General features: G+C 40.8%; 2 protein-coding genes across 2 annotated transcripts in view; one reads left to right on the top strand and one right to left on the bottom strand.

Moving 5' to 3' along the window:
• Positions 1-22,154, top strand: part of bsk146 (brain specific kinase 146) — a 33,628-nt gene extending 11,474 nt beyond the window's left edge. The window contains exons 2-5 of the mRNA XM_061908773.1: positions 6,362-6,614; positions 7,995-8,197; positions 11,176-11,367; positions 15,887-22,154. Coding sequence (XP_061764757.1) covers positions 6,443-6,614; positions 7,995-8,197; positions 11,176-11,367; positions 15,887-16,606 — 1,287 coding nt within the window. The 5' untranslated portion in view covers positions 6,362-6,442 and the 3' untranslated portion in view covers positions 16,607-22,154. The remainder of the gene's footprint in view (positions 1-6,361; positions 6,615-7,994; positions 8,198-11,175; positions 11,368-15,886) is intronic.
• si:dkey-94l16.4 (uncharacterized) overlaps positions 16,940-23,580 on the bottom strand; it is a 35,189-nt gene continuing 28,548 nt past the window's right edge. Inside the window, exon 6 of the mRNA XM_061908770.1 lies at positions 16,940-17,941. Coding sequence (XP_061764754.1) covers position 17,941 — 1 coding nt within the window. The 3' untranslated portion in view covers positions 16,940-17,940. The remainder of the gene's footprint in view (positions 17,942-23,580) is intronic.

Here is a 23,580-nt window from a genome sequence, read left to right as displayed (position 1 = left end):
CGTCCGGCACACGTTGACGTCAGTGTTATCCCACACAAGACAGCAAAACACATGCTTCGAAGGCATCCAACCCTGCTCCGTTCCAAACGCTTGAACTTTGTTTAAAGGGGACCTATTATGCAAAACTAATGTTTCTTACCTATTGGTACCTGTTTTTGTGTATTTAAGTTCTGCATAAGTACCATTAAATCAAACCATGAAGGCAAGGCAGAGATATTTATTAAACAATCTTGCCTTCTTTCATACTTCCTTTAAAAAGAGACATTTGGAGTTTGTCCAATCTGTAACATTTTTTCCCCCTAGTGTGACGTCAGCAGATATCTCCATATACAGTATGGTAGAGGTTTACCCAAAGTGCTTTGCATGAGTCCGCCATTGGAGTCAATAATCCCCTTCTTTTTCTCTAGTGTCTTGTTACAGGGCAGACTGGCTCGTACATGCACATGGATCCTCCGAAGTTACCATTTCTAATATAAAAAAGGCGTATAGTTATAGTTTAAGTGAGGAATTAGGCAAAAAAGAACCCAGATCAACTGTAGGTCCCTTTTAATGCGTTGGCCTTGACAAGTTAATAGAAATTGTAGAACCTTTAGCACCACCTATTGAACTATCTTGTATATTGTATATATTTGAGTGTGTATGTATAATTCTGATCCCGTTTATAGAGGTAATATGATTTTTTTTTTCTACATCCAAACCACTTTCTTGTGGTCTACGTAGCATGTAATGGTGATTATTTAGTCAAAATATTGTGTAGATTATGTTTTACAGACCATCTTCAAACTGCTTTCTGACTGTGGCAGTCTTATTTACGTGCGGAAGTCCAACTCCAAGTCAAGCCCCCCTCGACTGCACCTCCAGCCTTTTAAGCGCTTCTATATCGAGTCTATTTAAATATATAAGTGACAACTATTCGCTACATTTTTATCAGAAATGGCAAAAGTGGAGAATGTTAGCATGCATGTGCATGTACGAGCCAGTCTGCCCCACAACAAGAGGATACAGCAAAATAAGGATCCTATTGACTACAATGGCGGACTACAACTGAATAAAAAATGGCGGACTCGTGCTAAGCACTTTGGGTAGACCTCGACCATATATGGAGATATCCACTGACGTAACCAAGGAAAAATATGTCACTGAAGTCTCAAATTCCCAAGGGCTTATTTGGAAGAAGTTAAGATTGTTTCATAAATTTCCCTACAATTCCTCCATAGTCGGATTTTAAATTTCTGTGACTCATGGGGATCCCAAATACACAAAAAGAGGTACCAGTAGGTAATAAATGTTGATTTTGCACAATAGGACCCTTTTAAATAGGTCATATTTAGATTTGTTTTCTACACTTCCTTGTGGTCTGCATAACATGTAATGGTGGTTCTTTGGTCAACAAAAGTACACATCTCTGCTATATGTGTACTTTTGTGGGCGGTCTTATTCACGTGAATCCACTTCGACTGCGTTTTCCGCCTGTCAGCCATGTTGTAGTTTTTAACGCTTCCATATGCAGTCTACTGACCGATATAAGTTAGAACTGTACGCTACATTGTACAAACCCCGTTTCCATATGAGTTGGGAATTGTGTTAGATGTAAATATAAACGGAATACAATGATTTGCAAATCCTTCCATCCATCCATTTTCTACCGCTTATTCCCTTTGGGGTCGCTGGTGCCTATCTCAGCTACAATCGGGCGGAAGGCGGGGTACACCCTGGACAAGTCGCCAACTCATCGCAGGGCCAACAAAGATAAACAGACAACATTCACACTCACATTCACACACTAGGGCCAATTTAGTGTTGCCAATCAGCCTATCCCCAGGTGCAGGTCTCTGGAAGTGGGAGGGAGCCGGAGTACCCGGAGGGAACCCACGCATTCACGGGGAGAACATGCAAACTTCACACAGAAAGATCCCGAGCCCGGGATTGAACCCCAGACTACTCAGGACCTTCCTATTGTGAGGCAGACGCACTAACCCCTTTGCCACTGTGAAGCCTTGCAAATCCTTTTCAACCCATATTCAATTGAATGCACTACAAAGACAAGATATTTAATGTTCAAACTCATAAACTTTACTTTTTTTTTTGGCAAATAATAATTAACTTAAACTTTCATGGCTGCAACACGTGCCAAAGTGGTTGGGAAAGGGCACGTTCACCACTGTGTTACATTACCTTTTCTTTTAACACCCAAACGTTTGGGAACTGAAGAAACTAATTGTTGAAGCTTTGAAAGTGGAATTCTTTCCCAGTCTTGTTTTATGTAGAGCTTCAGTCTTTCAACAGTCCGGGGTCTCCGTGGTCGTATTTTACGCTTCATAATGCGCCACACATTTTCGATGGGAGACAGGTCTGGACTGCAGGCGGGCCAGGAAAGTACCCACACTCCTTTTTTATGAAGCCACGCTGTTGTAACACGTGCTGAATGTGGCTTGGCATTGTCTTGCTGAAACAAGCAGGGGCGTCCATGAAAAAGACGGCACTTAGATGGCAACATATGTTGTTCCAAAACCTGTATGTACTTTTCAGAATTAATGGTGCCTTCACAGATGTGTAAATTACCCATGCCTTGGGCACCAATGCACCCCCATACCATCACAGATGCTGGATTTTGAACTTTGCGTCAATAACAGTCTGGATGGTTCGCTTCCCCTTTGGTCCGAATGACACCATGTTGAATATTTCCAAAAACAATTTGAAATGTGGACTCGTCAGACCACAGAACACTTTTCCACTTTGCATGAGTCCATCTTAGATGATCTCGGGCACAGAGAAACCGGCGGCGTTTCTGGATGTTGTTGATAAATGGCTTTCGCGTTGCATAGTAGACCTTTAACTTGCACTTACAAATGTAGAGACGAACTGTATTTCGTGACAGTGGTTTTCTGAAGTGTTACTGAGCCGATGTGGTGATATCCTTTAGAGAATAATGTCGGTTTTGGATACAGTGCCGTCTGAAGGATCGAAGGTCACGGTCATTCAATGTTGGTTTCCGGCCATGCCGCTTACGTGGAGTGATTTCTCTAGATTCTCTGAACCTTTTGATGATAGTAAGGATGTAGATGTTGAAATCCCTAAATTTCTTGCAATTGCACTTTGAGAAACGTTGTTCTTAAACTATTTGACTATTTGCTCACGCAGTTGTGGACAAAGGGGTGTACCTCGCCCCATCCTTTCCTGTGAAAGACTGAGCATTTTTTGGGAAGCTGTTTTTATACCCAATCATGGCACCCACCTGTTCCCAATTAGCCTGCACACCTGTGGGATGTTCCAAAAAAGCGTTTGATGAACATTCCTCAACTTTATCAGCATTTATTGCCACCTTTCCCAACTTCTTTGTCACGTGTTGCTGGCATCAAACTTTAAAGTTAATGATTTGCAAAAAAAAAAAAAAACATTTGAGTTTGAACATCAAATATGTTGTCTTTGTAGCATATTCAACTGAATATGGGTTGAAAATGATTTGCAAATCATTGTATTCCGTTTATATTTACATTAACACAACTTCCCAGCCATTCCTGCTGGCTCCGCTGTGAACGGGACTCTCGCTGCTGTGTTGGATCCGCTTTGGACTGGACTCTCGCGACTGTGTTGGATCCATTATGGATATAACTTTCACAGTATCATGTTAGACCCGCTCGACATCCATTGCTTTCCTCCTCTCCAAGGTTCTCATAGTCATCATTGTCACCGACGTCCCACAGGGTCATTATCGTCACCGATGTCCCACTGGGTGTGAGTTTTCCTTGCCCTTATGTGGGCCTACCGAGGATGTCGTAGTGGTTTGTGCAGCCCTTTGAGACACTAGTGATTTAGGGCTATATAAGTAAACATTGATTGATTGATTGATAAGGAAACGGGGTTTGTATTACAAATGGCAACAACGGAGGATGCATGTGCATGTATGAGCCAGTCTGCCCCGCAAATAAAGGATGAGGAGATTATTGACTACAGCATCAGACTACAACTGAATAAAAATAGCAGACTCACGCAAAGCTCTTCGTGCATACCTCTACCATATCCGCTGACGTCTCATGTTGGAAAAATATCACAATATGTGCAAATTCCAAACAGCTTATTTGAAGGGATTATGAAGGAAGGCAAGATGGTTTTATAAATATCTTGGCAAAGCCTCCACAGTTTGATTTAGGGCTGGGCGATATATCGAGGGTTTGCCTCTGTTTGATATAGAAAATGACTATATCCTGATATTCGAGTATACGATCTGACGCAGTTGCTTTTAGCTGCTGGCATTACACTAAAGGCTCTTCCCACTCTTTCTTGTCTGTCCTTCTCACAGACAGCAACCACACCTTCTTACATACGCCACATACTGTCACGTCATACATCACATACGTATACGCCCTTGCGGAGCAGAGAGGTAGCAGCATGAGTAATAGTAGCTGTGATGCTAACAGAGCCGTGCGAGTGGTAATACGAGAGAAAGAAGGTGCGAATCTGGTAACAAATGAAGGAAGAATTAATTCCCAAGAATAACAGCAGGAGGTCCATCGTCTGGCGGTGGTTTGGCTTGAAGTGGGAATATGTCGAACAGACAACCGTAATTTGTCAAGTGTGGAGCAAATTAGTTGCTACAAAAATTAGCATTACTGCTAATATGTAGCATCATTTGAAAAGTCACATGCTAGAGAATGAAGAGTGCTTACTCCGCATTTCAACATCTCCATTCGGTGCCACACGCCCACACCATCAAAATGCCGAGGCAAACATTTCCAGATCAACACTGTATGAAAAAACTAGTCAACAACAAAAGGAGATAATGTCCGCAGTAACCTACCACATAGCGAAGGACGAACACGTTCGAATTGATTTCCTATCATGCAGCTCATTTTTATTTGACAGTTAATGAAATATCTTGTGTGACATCCTGCACAAAAGTGCACTTTATTTGTTTTAAACTATTGTAGTAGTGTTCTGTACAAAAAAAATGCACTTTAATACACAAACACACGTGGCAATATGTTGGAAAGTTGCCTTTGCATAATAAGTCCTTTTAGGTCAGCCTACAGTTGACAAGCTAATTTATCCTTAAAGTAAGGCTGGGCGATATGGTCTTTTATTAATATCTCGATATTTTTAGGCCATGTCACGATACACGATATATATCTCGTTATTTTGGCTTAGCCTTGAATTAACACTTGTTGAAACTTTCATGTTATTTCAAAACGGAAAGTGCAAGATTGTCAGAGACATTTTAAAACAAACTTTTTGTGCACTATTGTGCATGATGTCTCTAAGATGACATATCAAAACAACACTAAATTGAAGTGCACTTTTGGTACAGAAAGCCACTACAATAGTTTTAAACAAATAAAGTGCACTTTTGTGCATGTCACACAAGATATTTCAAAAACTGTAAAATAAAAATGAGCTGCATAATAGGAAATCAAATAGTGTATGTCCTTCGCTATGTGGTAGGTTACTGCGGACGTTGTTGACTATTTTTTTCAGACAGTGTTGATCTGAAAATGGTTGCTTGGGCATTTTGTGGGTGTGGCACCGAACAGAGATGTTGACATGCGGAGTTTCTCCTGCGGGTGACTTTTCAAATGATGCTACATTAGTATAGTTGCTACTTTTTGTAGCAACACTTTTGCCGCATACTTGACATATTACGATTGTCTGTTCAACATCTTTCCGCTTGAAGCCAAACTACCGCCAGATGATAGACCCCGTGCTGTTTTTCTTGGAATTTATTCTTCCTTCATTTGTTACCAGATTCGCACCTTCTTTCTCCCGTATTACCACTCGGACCGCTCCACTAGCATCACAGCTAACGTTACCCATGCTGCTACCTGTCTGCTCGGCGAGGGCGTATAACGTTGCACTTGTGACAGTATGTGACGTAAGTAAGAAAATGCGCTTGTTTTATGTCTCTGTGAGAAGCAGAGACAATAAATAGTGAGAAGAGCCTGTAGTGTAATGCCCGCAACTATAAGCAACTGCGTGTGAATGTATACTCCAATATCACGATAGTCATTGTCTATATCGCACAGAGACAAACCTGCGATATATCGAGTATATCGATATATCGCCCAGCCCTACCTTAAAGGCATTCTGATGTACTTTTGTACTGACAGAGTGCCCAGCAGGTAGAGTACAAATCAAAAGCAAGTATGAAGTGATTTTACTCACCTCATACTTGCGCTGCACCATCTAGAAAATGTCGCCCTGTGGAATTGCCCCTGTGGCCTAAAACTGCTACTCATCATGCAAAAAAGTATATATCTATTGATACTTGGAAACGTATAATTCTTGGCAATACACTCTGGCCAAAAATACAACATCACAAATATGATAATTGATTAATAACACCGACTTGTATTTCTTGTCTCTCCAGTAACATCGTGTTAGTTGCTGCTTGGCCCGCCCTGGCACCTGTTCCTCGGTTTGTCCTCTCGCTCCATCCTCTGACAGAGCCATGAGTTCATCTCCGCTGACGTCGCAAGCCCACATGGACATTCTGGACGAGCTGCAGCTGATCACAGCCCAGAACCTGGAGAAGGTGGAGATCAATAAGTACTACGAAGTGATTAGGGAGTTGGGCAAGGGCACTTATGGCAAGGTGGACCTGGTCATTCACAAGATCAGAGGTGAGGAGCCGGCATAAACACATCTATCGTTCAAAGACACTTTTTAGGCGCGCCTGTGTAATGGAAACACCACATTTCTTCATATAGTTTCTTTGCTCACCTGCAGAGACAGGCCTATATATTTTATTAGTGTAGGCATATTGTATCTGTGTCAGTGATGCAGGACAGTATCCATCAAAGTGCATGTATAGGGGGAGTTTGCCCATCAGTCACAATCATTTATTATGTAACACTTCTCTTTCTATTTTGTGCGTTCTTCAACAGTTAGTAAGAGGCGGCTAACAATGTAATAGTCATTGACTTATTTTGCCTACATAGCCCTTTAAAAAAACTCCAACAATGTTTTATATACTGTACATGCTGTAAGTACATATGTAATGGAGTAACAGGGACATTCGTGATTACATACAGTATTTAGCTCATTTTAAACATTACCGCAACTCCTTTCCTGACTGCATTGATTTCACAGAGTGCGTAGCATTGATCACAATTTCCGTCAACAACAACTACCACTAATCACGGCAGACTTCGTGAGAGCCAACGACCACTACTTTTGGGACAAATGATGATTAAGGACCTAGTATTTTTAGCTTAAATATGCAGAGAATGAGCTACAAGTTTTAGATCTCGCTATAGTGAAACACTAAATCCTCATTCAGCACCTGTGCTTTGTGCCAAACAAGAAATACGAACAGATTATAACAGTCACTCACTTGGGAGCTGACTGATGGGATGGTTGTATCTTTCAGCAAAAGGCTTGTGCACTCCGTTTAGCATAATCTTCACTCGTCAGGTACAAATGCTAGGATGAAACAAAGATGTTGCTAGCAATGTCTTCAAGTCTCAGTTTATTTTGAAGTTGCCCAACTTTTTGGCTTACGGCCACAACCTTATACGTACACGTGTGAGGCATTATTTATAACCTAGCATGAGTTTTTACAAGCTAGGAGGAGATTCAGTAGCAGCAGCTCAGTAGCTAGCTTACCTCTCGCTGGTGGCCGGAGGAGCCGTGTGAGTGTCTGCGAGCAAGGCACTGTTACAAGGACAGACAAGTAGTTCCTCAGCCTTGGCTCTTACAATAACAATGTCGCTATTTAGTCACTATACAGGTGCCGGCAGATAAATGGAGTGTTGTTGGCAGTTTTTGAAAGTGTTTTCATAGAGGGAAGAACATAGGCAGAACATATGACTCCCATCACCTGCATTGTTAGCTGCCTCTTGCTAGCAGTTTTTTCACATTTTAGAATGCACACAGAAGAGAAAAGCATGTGTGTTCTTGTCTCACATGAGGATTGTAAATGTTGGGCAAAAAGCGCAGTTCGCCTTTAAATAAGCACTGAATCTAAAATAAAAATGTTTTTCCTGCTTTCCTGTCAAAAGGTACAAAAATGGCACTGAAGTTCTTGAAGAAGAAGACGACCAAGCTGAAGTCGTTTCTGCGGGAGTACAGCATCTCGCTCTACCTGTCTCCTTGCCCTTTTATCATCAACATGTTTGGAATCGCCTTAGAGACGGACGAGTACTACGTGTTCGCTCAGGAATACGCGCTAGCAGGGGATCTCTTCGACATCATTCCTCCACAGGTGCACATTGTTTCTTATAGTCATTGATGGGCAGGTTATTACTACTACTTAGCGATGTATTATTGTCACTAGAGTCCAAAGGATACACAAATATCCCATACAGAGTACACAACAATTTATCGATAAAATGTTTACATAAAGCCTTTGAAAAATGTTTACATGCTAGTAGTTAACTACTGGCAAATCTTGAGCCGTGTATCGGGAGAGTATGGACAACTAAACGAGAGGTGCCATGTTGGACACCAAGGACGTGTGCGGCTGACCTTGGAAGCATGCAAATGCATTTCTTCTGACGTTTTTCCTGATGAAATAAATATAAATATAGTACTTCAGCTTATAAACTTACAATAAAACATGTTTTTTTTGTCAAATTAATTATCCTTTTGTGGCCTTAGTTAATGCACTCCTCTGTTTCCCAAGCGTGGCCACCGCTGCTGCTCACTGCTCCCCATCCTCCCAGGGTGTGGAACAAGGGGATGGGTCAAATGCAGAAATGCAGAGGGTAATTTCACCACACCTAGTGGGTGTGTGACAATCAATGATACGTTAACATTATACATATACATACATACAGTATATACACACGCACATTCATGCAGTGTTTAGAGCCCAGCAGGCTGTCAAAAAAGGAAAATAAAAAATACACAGAATGACAAAAAAAAGGTATAACCCTCATTGAATGACAAAATCCCCATTAGCTTTGGACCAACAATTACGAAGAATGTGTGGCTTTTGTGTGAAGTATGTCAACTGTAGTGTCTGCCTCCAATGTATTGTTTTTGATTACTGTGATATTATATATATATATATATATATACATACATACAGTATATACACACACACACATTCATGCAGTGTTTAAAGACCAGCATGCTGTCAAAAAAAGCAAAAGAAAAAATACACAGAATGACAAAAAAAAAGGTATAACCCTCATTTAATGACAAAATCCCCATTAGCTTTGGACCAACAATTACGAAGAATGTGTGGCTTTTGTGTGAAGTATGTCAACTGTAGTGTCTGCCTCCAATGTATTGTTTTTGATTACTGCGATATATATATATATATATATATATATATATATACTGTATGCCTGTGCTGTTACATTAGGTCTCTTGAATATTTACTTTCCATTATTTTCTTCGATGCAATGCAAATGCTTCCCGCGTTTTTGACGAGTGGAGCGCCCTCGTGCCGCACAACATCGCATGTTTACAAACCGGTGTCCAACATGGCGCCCCGTAGTCACATAAGGGGCATCTGACAAATCATTTAGGAGATCGTCTGAAACCGAATTGTACATATTCTCGCTATTGCTTGTATTTCGACACGTGACTTCTTCCCAGAAGTGAAAACCAGTGGTGGTCAACCACGCTAAGATGGCTGTTGTGCAGCAAGCAGCGCGCAAACTATTAGACTAAAATAGAGGCTTGAATCTTCCTGCAGAAAGCAGATACAAACAAATATTGTGCACGACAAAACAGATAGAACATTGGAAAATCATGGAGTTTTACAACTTTTTTTGTGTCGCTGGTTCAAAGACATTGGTATCAAGACTCTCTATGTATCGTTTTTGCTCGGGTAAGGTTGCATTTCATGAATTAACTTCACGTCTATATCATCGTATATCAAAAATAATTCCTAAATGGAAAATAATAAATGTTAAAAGTATATTAAACAATCCTTTAACAAAGTGATCACTGCAAACTTGTGCATTCCTCAACTCTGCTCCCTTGGACTCGAGTGCGAGCTGCTTTTCACGTCGTTATTTTATAAAATCTTGCACTCTTCTGCACTTTTGGAATAATTCTCGTGGAACTTTGAGGAAGCTTTGAACCTTTTCATGATTTGAAAGGTTCGTACAGCTGAAAACAGCGCAATCGTGGAGCATTTCTATTGGAGAAAGGCTGAATGGTGCCTCGTCCCCATTGAGAACAGAGATAGGTTGACCACCATTCATGATCAATGAGCTGAACGTGACGCCATACGCAACCCAGCAATTGATAGCTATGCCGTGCTCATGCTAGCTTAGTCTGTTGTGACGAGAAAAATAATTCAAACAAACAAAATGTGTGTAAAGAAAAACAACATGGTATATTAGCATGTAACGAGTAGAATGGAACAAATACATATTGCTTCTGTTTACAACCTTGTTGGACTAGCCCTTCTGCTGTTGTGCTAGCATGGACACAAACACAAACATGTTGAACGTCCTTGGCTTTTACAAATGTCCGTTTTCATTTGCTGAGTGGGTTTACTGTTGATGTGTCAAGGACATTACAACCAACATCTATAGGGGGAGCTCTTGAACACGCAAACACAGAGTCGTGAATAAAGAGAGTGTGGCCAACTCGGTTTCAGGCGATCTCCTCAATGATTAGTCACAAGTGCCAGCTGGTCTCTAAGCAATGCAGGAATGGAGCAGTAGAATGCATCAAAAACGACCACTAAATTATGTAAAAAAAATAAAATAAAAGTTAAAGTACTAATGATTGTCACACACACTCTTGGTGTGGCGAAATTATTCTCTGCATTTGACCCATCACCCTTGATCACCCCCTGGGAGGAGGGGGAGCAGTGGACAGCAGCGGTGTCATTTTTGGTGATTTAACCCCCAATTCCAACCCTTGATGCTGTGTTCAAGCAGGGAGGTAATGGGTCCCATTTTTTTATGGTCTTTGGTGTGACTCGGCCGGGATTTGAACTCCCAACCTAACGATCTCAGGGCGGACACTCTAACCACTAGGCCACTGAGTAATAGTATGTTTTTTAATGTCAGTATACGAGCTGTAGTAAGTTTAGAACTATAGACGTATTATTCTGGTTTGTTTCATCAGAAAAACTAACGTCAAAACGGCAGCATTTGGTCTTTGGTAGCAGTCATGGCGCCTGTTGTTTAGTTGGCCATTTGCTCTTTATACACCACTACTGTCACTTTAACCGTATGAACTCTGCATTAAGCCTTCCTCTTTCCCTTTTAGGTTGGTCTTCCCGAAACAGTGGCTAAGCGCTGTGTGCACCAAGTGGCCATTGCGCTGGACTACCTGCACTGTAAGAAGCTGGTCCACAGGGACATCAAACCAGAAAACATTCTCATTTTTGACCGAGAGTGCCGCAAAGTCAAGCTGTCTGACTTTGGCATGACCCGTCGGGCCGGCTCCCCTGTGAAACGAGTGAGTAACACGAGCGTCTCCAGTCTAAATGGGTTCGGAATTTGTTTAATTTATCAACTGGAAAATTAGCTACCACCATTTTATTAAGAATGAGTGAATGTAAGTTAGTAGGTGTGTTATGATCAGTCGATGTATCAAATTATATTCCTAAAATCAAAGGAATGTATTATCAATAAAAAATCTATTTGAAGATATATCGATCTGACATCGATTTAAAAGGTAAATAATTGATTTTATCGATACTATAAAAAGAAAACAGCTTTAAGAACAACAGACCTCATACAAAGTTGTTTTTAGCACTTTTCAAATAATTAAGGATCGTGAACATTACGCAAAAAGATCCAAGAAGAGTTCCAAGGACATAGTCTGAAAAAAGTTTTCGTGTGAATTATCTGACTTTGAAGTTAAAGCCATTTTATCTGCCCGGAGAACTGCGATGTGTCGCCGTGAGTGTTTGGGTACATCCACCCTCCGCTAAGGAGGAGACTGCACTGGGGGAAATACATGACCTGATCAATGGGCAGGAAGATACTGCTGTAATTATCTTGGGTGAATTTAACCACCGTCATCTGCAGTCATTTCTTTACAAGAAATAACAGGAATATATGAATCTTCACCTGCAGTGTGCGCAGTTTTTATTTCACAGTTGTTCATTTTTTTTGCTAAAAGGTTACCTGCTTGATTTCCACTCACTCAATCATTTCAGATCGTATCGTTCTAAAAAAAAAAAAAAATCTTAATCAAAATGTATCGTTGTTAAAACAAATCATTACACTCCTATAAGAGTACATTGGATTACTATCAAAAGGCCAATCTATTACGCAACGTTTCCACTTGGTCTGCTAATTGATTTTTCCTGCACTCGCCCAAGCTAGCGGACATTTTGTCATGTAATTTCTATGGATAGATAGATAGCACTTTATTGATTCCTTCAGGAAAATAACAAATTCCAGCTGCAGTGTACAGAGTTGAGATCAATTAAACAGTAAAAAGTAAAAAACGGGGTTATAATTGAAACAAAATAGAAAAATATTACAATAAGAGTAAAAAGCAACAAACAATGAGAATAAAAATATAACAGTAAAATAAGAATATAACAAGAGAAACTAGGCAGTAGTGACCATGTTATGAAAACGTATTTCACTATTATTGTTTTGCATCCCCTGTCATCCTTGTACCCCCCGCCCCCCTCCCCAGAGAGATGTTGTATAGTCTATACCGCATCATTTAGTTCCCTCTGACTGTCCATCAGTTGTAGGCTTTCTTCTGGTTGTCCATCTTGTGACCTGATCAAAAATGTTGCCATTCAATCAGATACGTATGTTCTGCATTGCACACCCTTGATGCTCAATAACCGGTGTACAGTCTGGAACTGTCTTTGAGTCCTGTAATCCAAACCCTCCTGAAGGTTCCTAGCTTCTGAGGATTGTTGTAGTCTAAATGCAGATATTAACTGATAAATCATACCCTATCTCTGTCTTTAGTGCAGATATTCTTAATTATTTCCTGCACAAGAATTAAATTACTATTGAGAACTTGATCATATTTATTTATCTGTAAAACGCCCTTTGGGCCTACACTTCCAAGTTTGCGTGCATTAAAGCACATGCAAATTTAAAACTTGTGCGCAGAGGATTTCATCTTGTAAGGTGAGCAGAATACGGAGCGCAATCCATTTAATGTTTCTGTCTTCATGAATATGCAAATTATTATCTGATCATCAGAATGCCCACAATACTGGGAGGAGAAAATCCAAAGACAATTATTTAGACGCAGTGTGATTTATAAAGACTAGAAATGTTCTGTGGGAGTTGTTTTAAATCTTTATTTAGCACGTCTGATATCTGCGCGCAAACGGCCAGTTGTCTAGAAATGACTGTGACAAAAGAAGGCGATCTTGCGGCAGCTCTGTCCTGCATATGCTTGTCAACATGTAGGGACTTTCAAAAAAATAAAAAAAATATATATAAGACACCTTGTCTATTCCAGCAATATCCTTTCATAGTTGCTGGATGATTTAAAGGGCTGATTAAAACAAATTCAATTGATGCGTTTTGGTGTCTGATGGCGTTTTTTTATGACGTTTCTTTCATATGTTTGAAAAATTCTTCTTGCACTATGCATTTTCTTGCGTCTGGCATCTACATAGTAAGGCATCTTCAGAGCGCCAAAAAGTGGGTTCCATTGTAGGTCATACAGAGTGGTAGATAATGCTCTGCTGCATGTTTGAAAACAGCAAAATGCCAAAGATAGGAGCATGATAACATGAATGAGCAGTAAATGAGTGTCTCCATGGTGAACAATGCTTATTGGTACACGCAAAAACCTTATCTAAATAAGGCGCCATTTTTGCACTTGTTATCAATTGTCAACACGGCCTTAGTAGATCACGCACCGACTATTACACGCTATTTTATAGCTTGCAAATGCTGTTAAGCGCCTTGTATTTCGATCCGTGAGTTACATTCTTCATAAACTGTGGTATTTTTAGCGGCCCGCCACACATTCTAAAAATATTACAACACATAAAAATTCATAAAAAGTTAAATGAAATACCAAAAAAGGTGTAATATGATGAGAAAACGTTGAAATGTTCAAAAACGGGTATGTATTTTTTACAGATACAGATAACTTATTGTTTCTCAAGAATGATACCATCCATCTATTTTCTACCGCTTATTCCCTTTCGATTTGATACTTAGGAGATTCAGAATCGATTCAACACGATTCTCGATTCAACACGATTCTAGATTCAAAATCTATACTTTTTTAATAACATCAGGTGCCAGTTCTATGATTAACTATATTCCTCCATAAAGTAGATACAATCAATCAATCAATCAATCAATGTTTATTTATATAGCCCTAAATCACAAATGTCTCAAAGGACTGTACAAACCATTACGACTACGACATCCTCGGAAGAACCCACAAAAGGGCAAGGAAAACTCACACCCGGTGGGCAGGGAGAATTCACATCCAGTGGGACCCCAGAGACAATGCTGACTATGAGAAACCTTGGAGAGGACCTCAAATGTGGGCAACCCCCCCCCCTCCAGGGGACCGAAAGCAATGGATGTCGAGCGGGTCTAACATGATACTGTGAAAGTTCAATCCATAGTGGCTCCAACACAGCCGCGAGAGTTCAGTTCAAAGCGGATCCAAGACAGCAGTGAGAGTGCCTTCCACAGAAAACCATCTCAAGCGGAGGCGGATCAGCAGCGTAGAGATATCCCCAACCGATACACAGGCGAGCGGTCCATCCTGGGTCCCGACGAGCGGTCCATCCTGGGTCTCGACTCTGGATAGCCAGTACTTCATCCATGGTCATCGGACCGGACCCCCTCCACAAGGGAGGGGGGGAAATAGGAGAAAAAAGAAAATAAGCGGCAGATCAACTGGTCTAAAAAGGTCTATTTAAAGGCTAGAGTATACAGATGAGTTTTAAAGTGAGACTTAAATGCTTCTACAATGCTTTGTATTACTTAAATGAAATACAGGAAAAACACGCACTCTTCAAAAAATGAATTGAAAGAGGTGCACGTCAAAAAGTGTACTTAAGGAAAAAGCAAGGCCAGCACCACTGGTGTCCTTCTTATAATTTTATCATAAACTGCACAGGCGCTTACCAAACACAGACCGGTCTTTGTCAGTGTGCAATTTTTTAACAGGAAATGATGCACTGATATTGTCACAGCTGTGGTCAATTGATATAATAAATCAAGAACAACTTCAAAAAATGAAAGTGCACAAATAGACAAAATGGACAACCATTATTATGGTTGTCCACACATTTGTAACATTTTTTTTACGTAATTTTTTTATTACTTTAATTTCCTATACTATACTTAGTCTTTGATTTATTTTGTGTAACTTTTTATTTTTTTAAGTTGTTCTTGATTTATTATATCAATCGACCACAGCTGTGACTATTTAAGTGCATCACTTCCTGTTAAAAAATTGCACAGTGACGAAGACCTTGTCGAAACCGGTCTGTGTTTGGTAAGCGTCTGTGCAGTTTATACTTAAATGAAAACTAGTTTTGTTTAAAAAAATTCTACTTAAACATTTAATAAAGTCAAATAAAAATAAAGGCAACAAGAGAAGTGTCCCACACTTCTAAAATAGATCTGTACAGCAGATATGATCATGTACATCAACAATATGATTTGCCTTGATCGATTACGATTCGTTTCAAATAAGAATTCGGGATTCATTCGAAAACCAATTTTTTTTTGTCACCCCTATTTGTCTGTGTGACCTCATAATTCCTAATATCGACATGATAGTTATCTGTCCGATATTAACATTCTCTGCTAATAACACGAAGCTAACATGCAAGCTGGGTTTTTCTTCGAGGAAATCTGTTGTATTGTATTGGCTTTGAAAATGTAATGTATCAAAATGGCCCCTTCATCCTTTCACTTTTTATGGGGCAGCGCTCAGTGGAAAAGGTTTGGACACCCCTGCTTCCGAGTATTCTTTATGCTTGCTTGATGAGTATTCCCTCCTCTTTTAGGTGAGCGGCACAATCCCGTACACGGCTCCCGAGCTGTGCGACGTGTCTCGCCATGAGGGCTTCTGCGTGGACTACAGCACCGACGTGTGGGCCTTTGGCGTGCTTCTCTTCTGCATGCTGACCGGTAACTTCCCGTGGGAGAAGGCACTGGCCTCCGACTCCTTTTACCAGGAGTTCATCCGCTGGCAGAAGAGAAGGACGAACACGGTGCCTTCCCAGTGGAGACGTTTCACCGAGCAGGCCCTCCGCATGTTCCGCCGCCTGCTCTCGGTTGAGCAGGACCGCCGTTGCTCCGTCAAGGAGGTGTTCGGATACTTCAGCCACTCGTGGATGCTGGACGGGGAAAACAACAACAACAACTGTGCAGGCGGCGCCGGGGAAAGGGTCGTCGGAGGCAGTAACGCACGAGGGGAGGTGAACGACATTATTTCCTCGTCTTCGTCTGGGGAGGAAGACGAGGAGCTCCTGGTGGAGCGGATGAAGCAGCAGACACTCTCTCCTCTTTCCCCGCTGTCTCTTGTGTCGCCAGTGGCTGTGGAGCGGGGAAGTGGGGGCGGGCCTAAGGGCAGCATGATGGAACTCGGCGGCGGCCACCATTTCGTGTCGGTGTCCACCAACAGCTCGGTGTCGTCCACCAACAGCTACGAGCGGATGCCGCGGGAAAACAGCTCGCCGGGAGGCCGAATGCTGGTGGCCACGCCCATCGAGATTTGCGTCTGAGCACCTTGTCGACATTTTCTACGTTAATCTTGTCTCACCGGAGTGCTCTTCTTCTTCTTCTACCGCCCATCCGACCACCGCCAGATGTGCATGCACGGAGAAAGACGAGCGCATACAGTGTACACCCACAGGACAGAGGGATACATCGTGGGAGAAAGTACAATAAGAGAAGACCAAAATGTTGTTCCTAAAGCAATACTTCGGAAATGCAAAAAAAACAAAAAAAGGGATGGAGCATGACATCTTCTGGGAGTTGAACTGGCAACCCCCCTGCGTTGTACTTTGTTGACAATTTGAAGGATGGAGCAGTGCTGTGGAAGGTGTCTCACTCCGTTTCATATTCCATGGCTTATTTTTTATTGAAGTTTTAACACCTGTTCTTTTACGTAACACATTCAGGACGATGATTTCTTAGTCACAGTATTTCAACCTGCTGTAATGGTGGGACCTCACGTCATCCTTAAAAGGTGTTTAACATGTCCACGCCACACTCTTTTATACTCGTTGGCCAAAAAACACGACAAACACCATCATTTGTTTTCAGAATTCAACCTTGCACCCCTGTCGCTTCCTCCCGAAAAAAGAAACATGCATGAGTAGTTCAAACAGCTGTACACACTAAAAAAATATCCAATGTCGTGATGTGGAATCTTATTGACGTAGCACAAGTACTCGTGTAATATCCAAGAGGGCCGTTCACAATGATCTCTTGAGATGTTTTAGGGCTAAAAAAAAAAAGTTTCCATTCAGTGCGTTTTAGTGTATTTGTATTAATGTTGTGTATTCATGTCACCACCTTCAGGAAGTGGAAGGAAAAAAAGCAATGCATGACTTGACAAGAGCTCACAAGGTAGGGAATTTAAGGATAGTAGGAGCAAGAAGGTCTCTAATTCAAAGAAAAAAAATGTAACTATTGGAATGAGCCCACACATAAGTCTGCATGAATCTTTGTGTGCCAACGCTCAAGATAATCGAGAAGAGCAGCTCTGTGAACACAAACACGTCATTACGTATCACGCGAGGCTACAGCCTCCTCATGAACATGCTTGAATCCAAGCATTGTTAACAGCTGCTCTCAAATCAGCCAGTATGCAAAACAACTCCATCTTGTGACAATCTCTGACCTCATCGGACTGGGAACAAAAGGACACAGGTCGTGACGCCGACACTGAAGTCGCACTGTTCTCCTCGGGACGCTTGTTGTTGCTTTTTACTGCTCACGTGATCTCCGTGAAGAAGAGTATTACCTCATCGTCCTGGTCCTCTTCCAACTACCAGCATCATGCACAACAACAGCAGTCACCTCATCTTTGTGTTCCAGAAGGAGTCCTCCATCTAAAATAAACAATTTTAATTCAATTAGTGCTTTCTTTTCAAGTGTAAACAAGGATGATACTGACCAAGTCTTGTACAAAGTACACAAAGTCATCAGTGATGCCAGATAGTTATTAATAATTTCACCCTTTGTATGATCGATCATTCCATACTGGACGATAATTTCTCCAATTAAATTGATCTAAAGGTAAAGATTATTAATAAATGTACTGCATTCGGCCTGTGGTAATGTTTTAATCGAGCAGGTTTTCCTGGAAATATGATCATGTTGATCTTCTGGCACCAGAGTGTCCATTGGATCTATTGTGACATGAAATACACTCAGTGTAGAAGATACAAATATGTGTATTTACAAAACCAAGACCAGTGAAGTTGGCACCATGTGTAAATCGTAAATAAAAACAGAATACAATGATTTGCAAATTATTTTCAAGTCAATAGACTGCAAAGACAAGATACTTAACGTTGGAACTGGTAAACGTTATTTTTTGCGAATATTAGTTAATTTGGAACCTTGAGGCCTGCAACATTTTTCAAAAAAGCTGGCACAAGTGGCAAAAAGACTGAGAAAGTTAAGGAATGCTCATCAAACACTTATTTGGAACATCCCACAGGTGCTTCCATGAAATGCTCAGTCATTCACAAACAAGGATGGGGCGAGGGTTACCTTTTTGTGAACAAATACGTGAGCAAATTGTCGAACAGTTTAAGAACAACATTTGTCAACGAGCTATTGCAAGGAATTTAGGGATTTCATCATCTATGGTCCGTAATATCATCAAAAGGGTCAGCGAATCTGGAGAAATCACTGCACGTAAGCAGCAAAGCTGAAAACCAACATTGAATGCCTGTGACCTTTGATCCCTCAGGCGGTACTGCGTCATAAACCGACATCAGTGTGTAAAGGATATCACCCCATGGGCTCAGGAACACTTCAGAAATCTACTGTTAGTAACTACAATTATTCGCTACATCTGTAAGTGCAACTCAAAACTCTACAAAGCCATTTATCAACAACACCCAGAAACACCGCCGGCTTTGCTGGGCCCGAGCTCATCTAAGATTGACTGATGCAAAGTGGAAGGTGTTCTGTGCTTTGACGAGTCCACATTTCAAATACGAAAAGAACCATCCGGACTATTATCGCAGCAAAGTTCAAGAACCCCCATAACATCAGCATTAGTGCCCAAGGCATGGGTAACTTACACATCTGTGAAGGCACCATTAATGCTGAAATGTACGTACAGGTTTTGGAGCAACATACAGTATGTTGCCATCCAAGCAACGTCTTTTTCATGGACGCCCCTGCTTATTTTAGTAGGACAATGCCAAGCCACATTTTGCACGTGTTACAACAGCATGGCCTCATAGTAAAAGAGTGTGGGTACTAGACTGGCCTGCCCGTAGTCCAGACCTGTCCCCCATTGAAAATGTGTGGCACATTATGAAGCCTACAATACGACAACGGAGACCCAAGACTGTTGAACAACTTAAGCTGTACATCAAGCAAGAATGAGAAATAATTCCACCTGGAATGCTACATAAATTGGTCTCCTCAGTTCCCAAACGTTTGAGTGTTGTTAAAAGGAAAGGTGATGTAACAGTAGTAAAAATGCCACTGTGCCAACTTTTTTGCAACGTGTTGCTGCCAATAAAGTCTAAGTTAATGATTATTTGCAAAAAAATATATATGTTTCTCAGTTTGAACATTAAATATCTTGTATTTGCAGTCTATTCAATTGAATATAAGTTGAAAAGGATTTGCAAATCATAGTGTTATGTTTATATTTACGATTAACACAATATGCCAACTTCACTGGTTTTGGGTTTTGTATGTTGCCTTACTACACAAACTATACCTGCAGCATAAGTACTTCAAGTCGTTTTCTTTACCTAACTGCTACCAGCCTCTTCCAGCACAACAAGCAAAATGTTAGGAAGCATTGTCACTTCCTGTTTCGATTGATGTCCCGCACAAAAGAACCAATCACGCAATGTGTTGCCTTCTTCTTCCTCGGACCGAATGTGGCGGGGCATTGGTATAATCATCGCGACTTTTGGCAGTCAAAACAAAAACAAACGAGTAGCGACGGTGCTCATTGGAAAGGTAGGAAATTATAATAAAGTAAAAGTCTTTCCTAACAAATAATAGAGTACAAACAGTAATAAAGTATTACTATGCAGCAACAATACCAAGAACAAACTTCCGCCGAGGCATAACAATCCTCTCTGGAGTCAGCACCAAATTGTTTACCTATAGATCAGGGATGTTCAACTAAATTGTTTTGGGGGCCACACCTTCAGAAAGTTAGGTAACGTGACTATTAGTTTTGTTTTGTATATTCCGGGCTGGAGAACCAGCGTCCTCTACAGTAGACATTTGATTTTGGCCTATTTATTGTCTCAGAGTTTCAGTTTTTAAGAACCTTCTACAAAAAAGCTAATCAAAGATCATCTCTATAACAACACGCTAGCGTTTTTAAGAAGCCGCTGCAAAAATTTAAGTCTCTCGCAGGTTTTTGAACTGAACCTTGAGGAACACCTCTGGTATTACAAAGAAGTTGAACTAACGACTACTGTCTGCATCTGACGTAAACAAGCTACTGCAACACCTTAGTTACATGAATCACGTTAAGGAAAAAATGCGTAACTGCCAAAAAGTAGAGAACTTAAAGGGGTGCTTTGAGGAACGCCTCAGTTATGTGGACCCCAGTGTTCCATGTTTGCTAGCAAGGTTAGCCCAGCAGGCACAAGACATTAAAACAACGTTGAAAACTTGTTGAATTAGGTCCTGACGTTGAGCAACTCAAACCTAATGTTGAAACAACATGCTTTTTGACGACGTTTAATCAATGTTGGGTTCTGACGTTGATTTGACCATTGAAATTTGGTAATTTCCCAACCAATGTTTGACAACACAACTGTAACGTTGAAACAAGATATGTTTTGACAATGTTTATTCAATGTCAGGTTGCGACATTGATTTGACTGTTGAAATTTGGTCATTTTCCAACCAGCAACGTGGATCCAACGTAAAGACATCAACGTTGTCTCAATTTACAAATACCACTATTTTGCAACGTTGTTTCAAAGTCAGTTTTAAAGGACATGTATGTAGAATCAACGTTGTATAAATGTTTTGTGCCTGCTGGGGGATGTCAATGCAAGGATGTGCCAAAGTGTTACAGAGGTCAAAGTTCCTCTACACAACAGGAACACTCTGGTGTTTTTAGGAATTTGCTGCAAAAATGTTTGTCTCCCAAATTTGAACTGAACTCAGGGGCCAGTCTGGTGTCTTTCCCAAGCAGGATTTAGCCCCCGGGCTAGCGGTTGAATAGCATGCGTATACTTGAATGTAAGATTCCTGCCTACTGTAGGAGGAGACATAGAGAAGTTTTTTTTAAAACCAAAAACATACACGGCAAACAATGGAATCGAAGCATCATTTAAAAACAGATACTTGTTTTATTTGATCAAATATTTTTTCTCCCCCTTGTTTGAACTCTTTATTTAGCTGAAGGATTACGTACTGAAGTGGAGTGATACCTAAATTGTTCTAATCAATGTTAATTGATGCCTGATTGATTGTTAACGTGATTTATTAACTAATTATTTGGAGTGTGTCCTTGGCGGAGGTAATGAGATTAATTTCACAGACTTCCACCCAACTCAACAATTCTTAAACTGTCCTGCTCAATTTCTCAGATATGAATTGAACTGACTAATTCATCTGTACGTAAATTACAAAACATAAAAAAACAGAATTACATCATAAGGATTCTGCACCTTTATCCAGATCCAGACATTAGTATGTCGCAGTTTATTGCCCAGTTTTACTCCCTACACTTTTGTCATAATGTTGTGGATACTGACAAAATTGTACCTAAGTGTATGTTATTTCTTGTGTTTTTACTTCAAGACCATCTTTGGAAGCATTTACGGCAGAACTGAACAATAATAGATCCCTTCTTTATTGTCGACTTGCATTTGCCAACACCAACATCTTAACTTCTTCTCATCATCATACTCGTGCTTGTTGTAGTAGTTTTGGTGTCTTTCTGTCCCGTGACACATTTCCCAGCATCATCTTTGTTGTGTAGTTTTAGTGACTAGTTGGCCACAAGCATTCAAACTTGGTTTTGTCTTCGAAATAAAACTGTCTTCCTGTAAACTCAACATTTAGTCAATAAAATGAGAATTCTTGTTGATAAAAGTCATCTTGTGATTACTATTTTTTTCATATCAAGGCCTGTAGTTTTATGGTAAAGGGCAGTAGCCTACAGCTGGTTGAATATTACATACTATATATATATGTGAGACATTCAGGTGGTCCTGGGGAGAATAGATCCCCACCTTCTTCTAGACTCTAGAACAGGGGTCGGCAACCCGCGGCTCTGGATCCGCATGCGGCTCTGGATCCACATGTGGCTCTTTGATCATTCTGATGTGGCTCAGTTGCTAAATTACCGACCCCAACGACTATTTTGTGAGGTTTCCCCGCATTTTAGTGCCTCTCTCAGAAATCACCCGGGGATAACATTCTCCAATTATCACCTGGACTTCAATACTGAGGGTGTGCAGTGATTGCAATGTCTTTAACCTCCTCTACAATATGTCGTCGTGCCCGCTTTTGTATCACGCGATCTGCGTGTCGACTGGTCAAATTTTATATTTAGCCTCTGTTAAATTACGAAAGTGACTGCATACTTAGTCAACAGCAATACAGGTTACACTGAAGGTTGTAATATAAACAACTTTAACATTCTTACTAATATGCGCCACACTGTGAACCCACACCAAAAAGAATGACAAACACATTTTGGGAGAACATCGGCACTGCAACACAACATAAACACAAAAATAATAAATACCCAGAATCCCATGCATCCCTACTTTTCGGGCTACATTAGCACCAAACCCCATCCCCTCCACCCCCGCCCACCTCAACCGACGCAGGGAGGGGATGGGGGATTTGGAGCTAGCGGGGTGTATAATGTAGCCCGGAAGAGTGGGATGCATGGGATTCTGGGTATTTGTTCTTTTGTGTTTATGTTGTATTACAGTGCCGATGTTCTCCCAAAATGTGTTTGTCATTCTTGTTTGATGTGGGTTCACAGTGTGGCGAATATTAGTAAGAGTGTTAAAGTTGTTTATATGACAACCCTCAGTGTAACCTGTATAGCTGTTGAACAAGTATGCCTTGCAATCTTTAGCGTGTGTCAACAGAAGCCTCGTACGACATTTGACTGGGCTGACAAGCTGATTGATCATGTAGAGAATGTCAGAGGCAGCACTTTCATAGGTTAACAATATTATTGTTGATCGGAAAATATTCAGCAAACATTCGCGAGAATGGTTGATCTGACATTCGGTAGTCACTCGGAATATTCGGGAGGGTTGGCAACTGTGATACCATCAAGTGGCATTCATATAAAAACTTGCGGGCCCCACTATCATTCAATTTTCATATTAAGGTGTGGGCCACGTGTCTGAGACCCCTGGTTTACACAATGCACAAAGTAAAAAAAACTCTGTATGCAGTCTTATTTCATTTTAAATTTCAAAGGAGTTTTGTGGCTTCCATTGTTTTCTTTATTTTGTGAAACGGGTCAAAATGGCTCTTTGAGTGGTAAAGGTTG

This window comes from Nerophis ophidion, linkage group LG08, assembly GCF_033978795.1.
Source record: "Nerophis ophidion isolate RoL-2023_Sa linkage group LG08, RoL_Noph_v1.0, whole genome shotgun sequence".
NCBI classification, from domain to species: domain Eukaryota; kingdom Metazoa; phylum Chordata; class Actinopteri; order Syngnathiformes; family Syngnathidae; genus Nerophis; species Nerophis ophidion.
The sequence above is the reverse complement of the archived record's forward strand: the minus strand, read 5'-3'. Positions and strand labels throughout refer to the sequence as shown.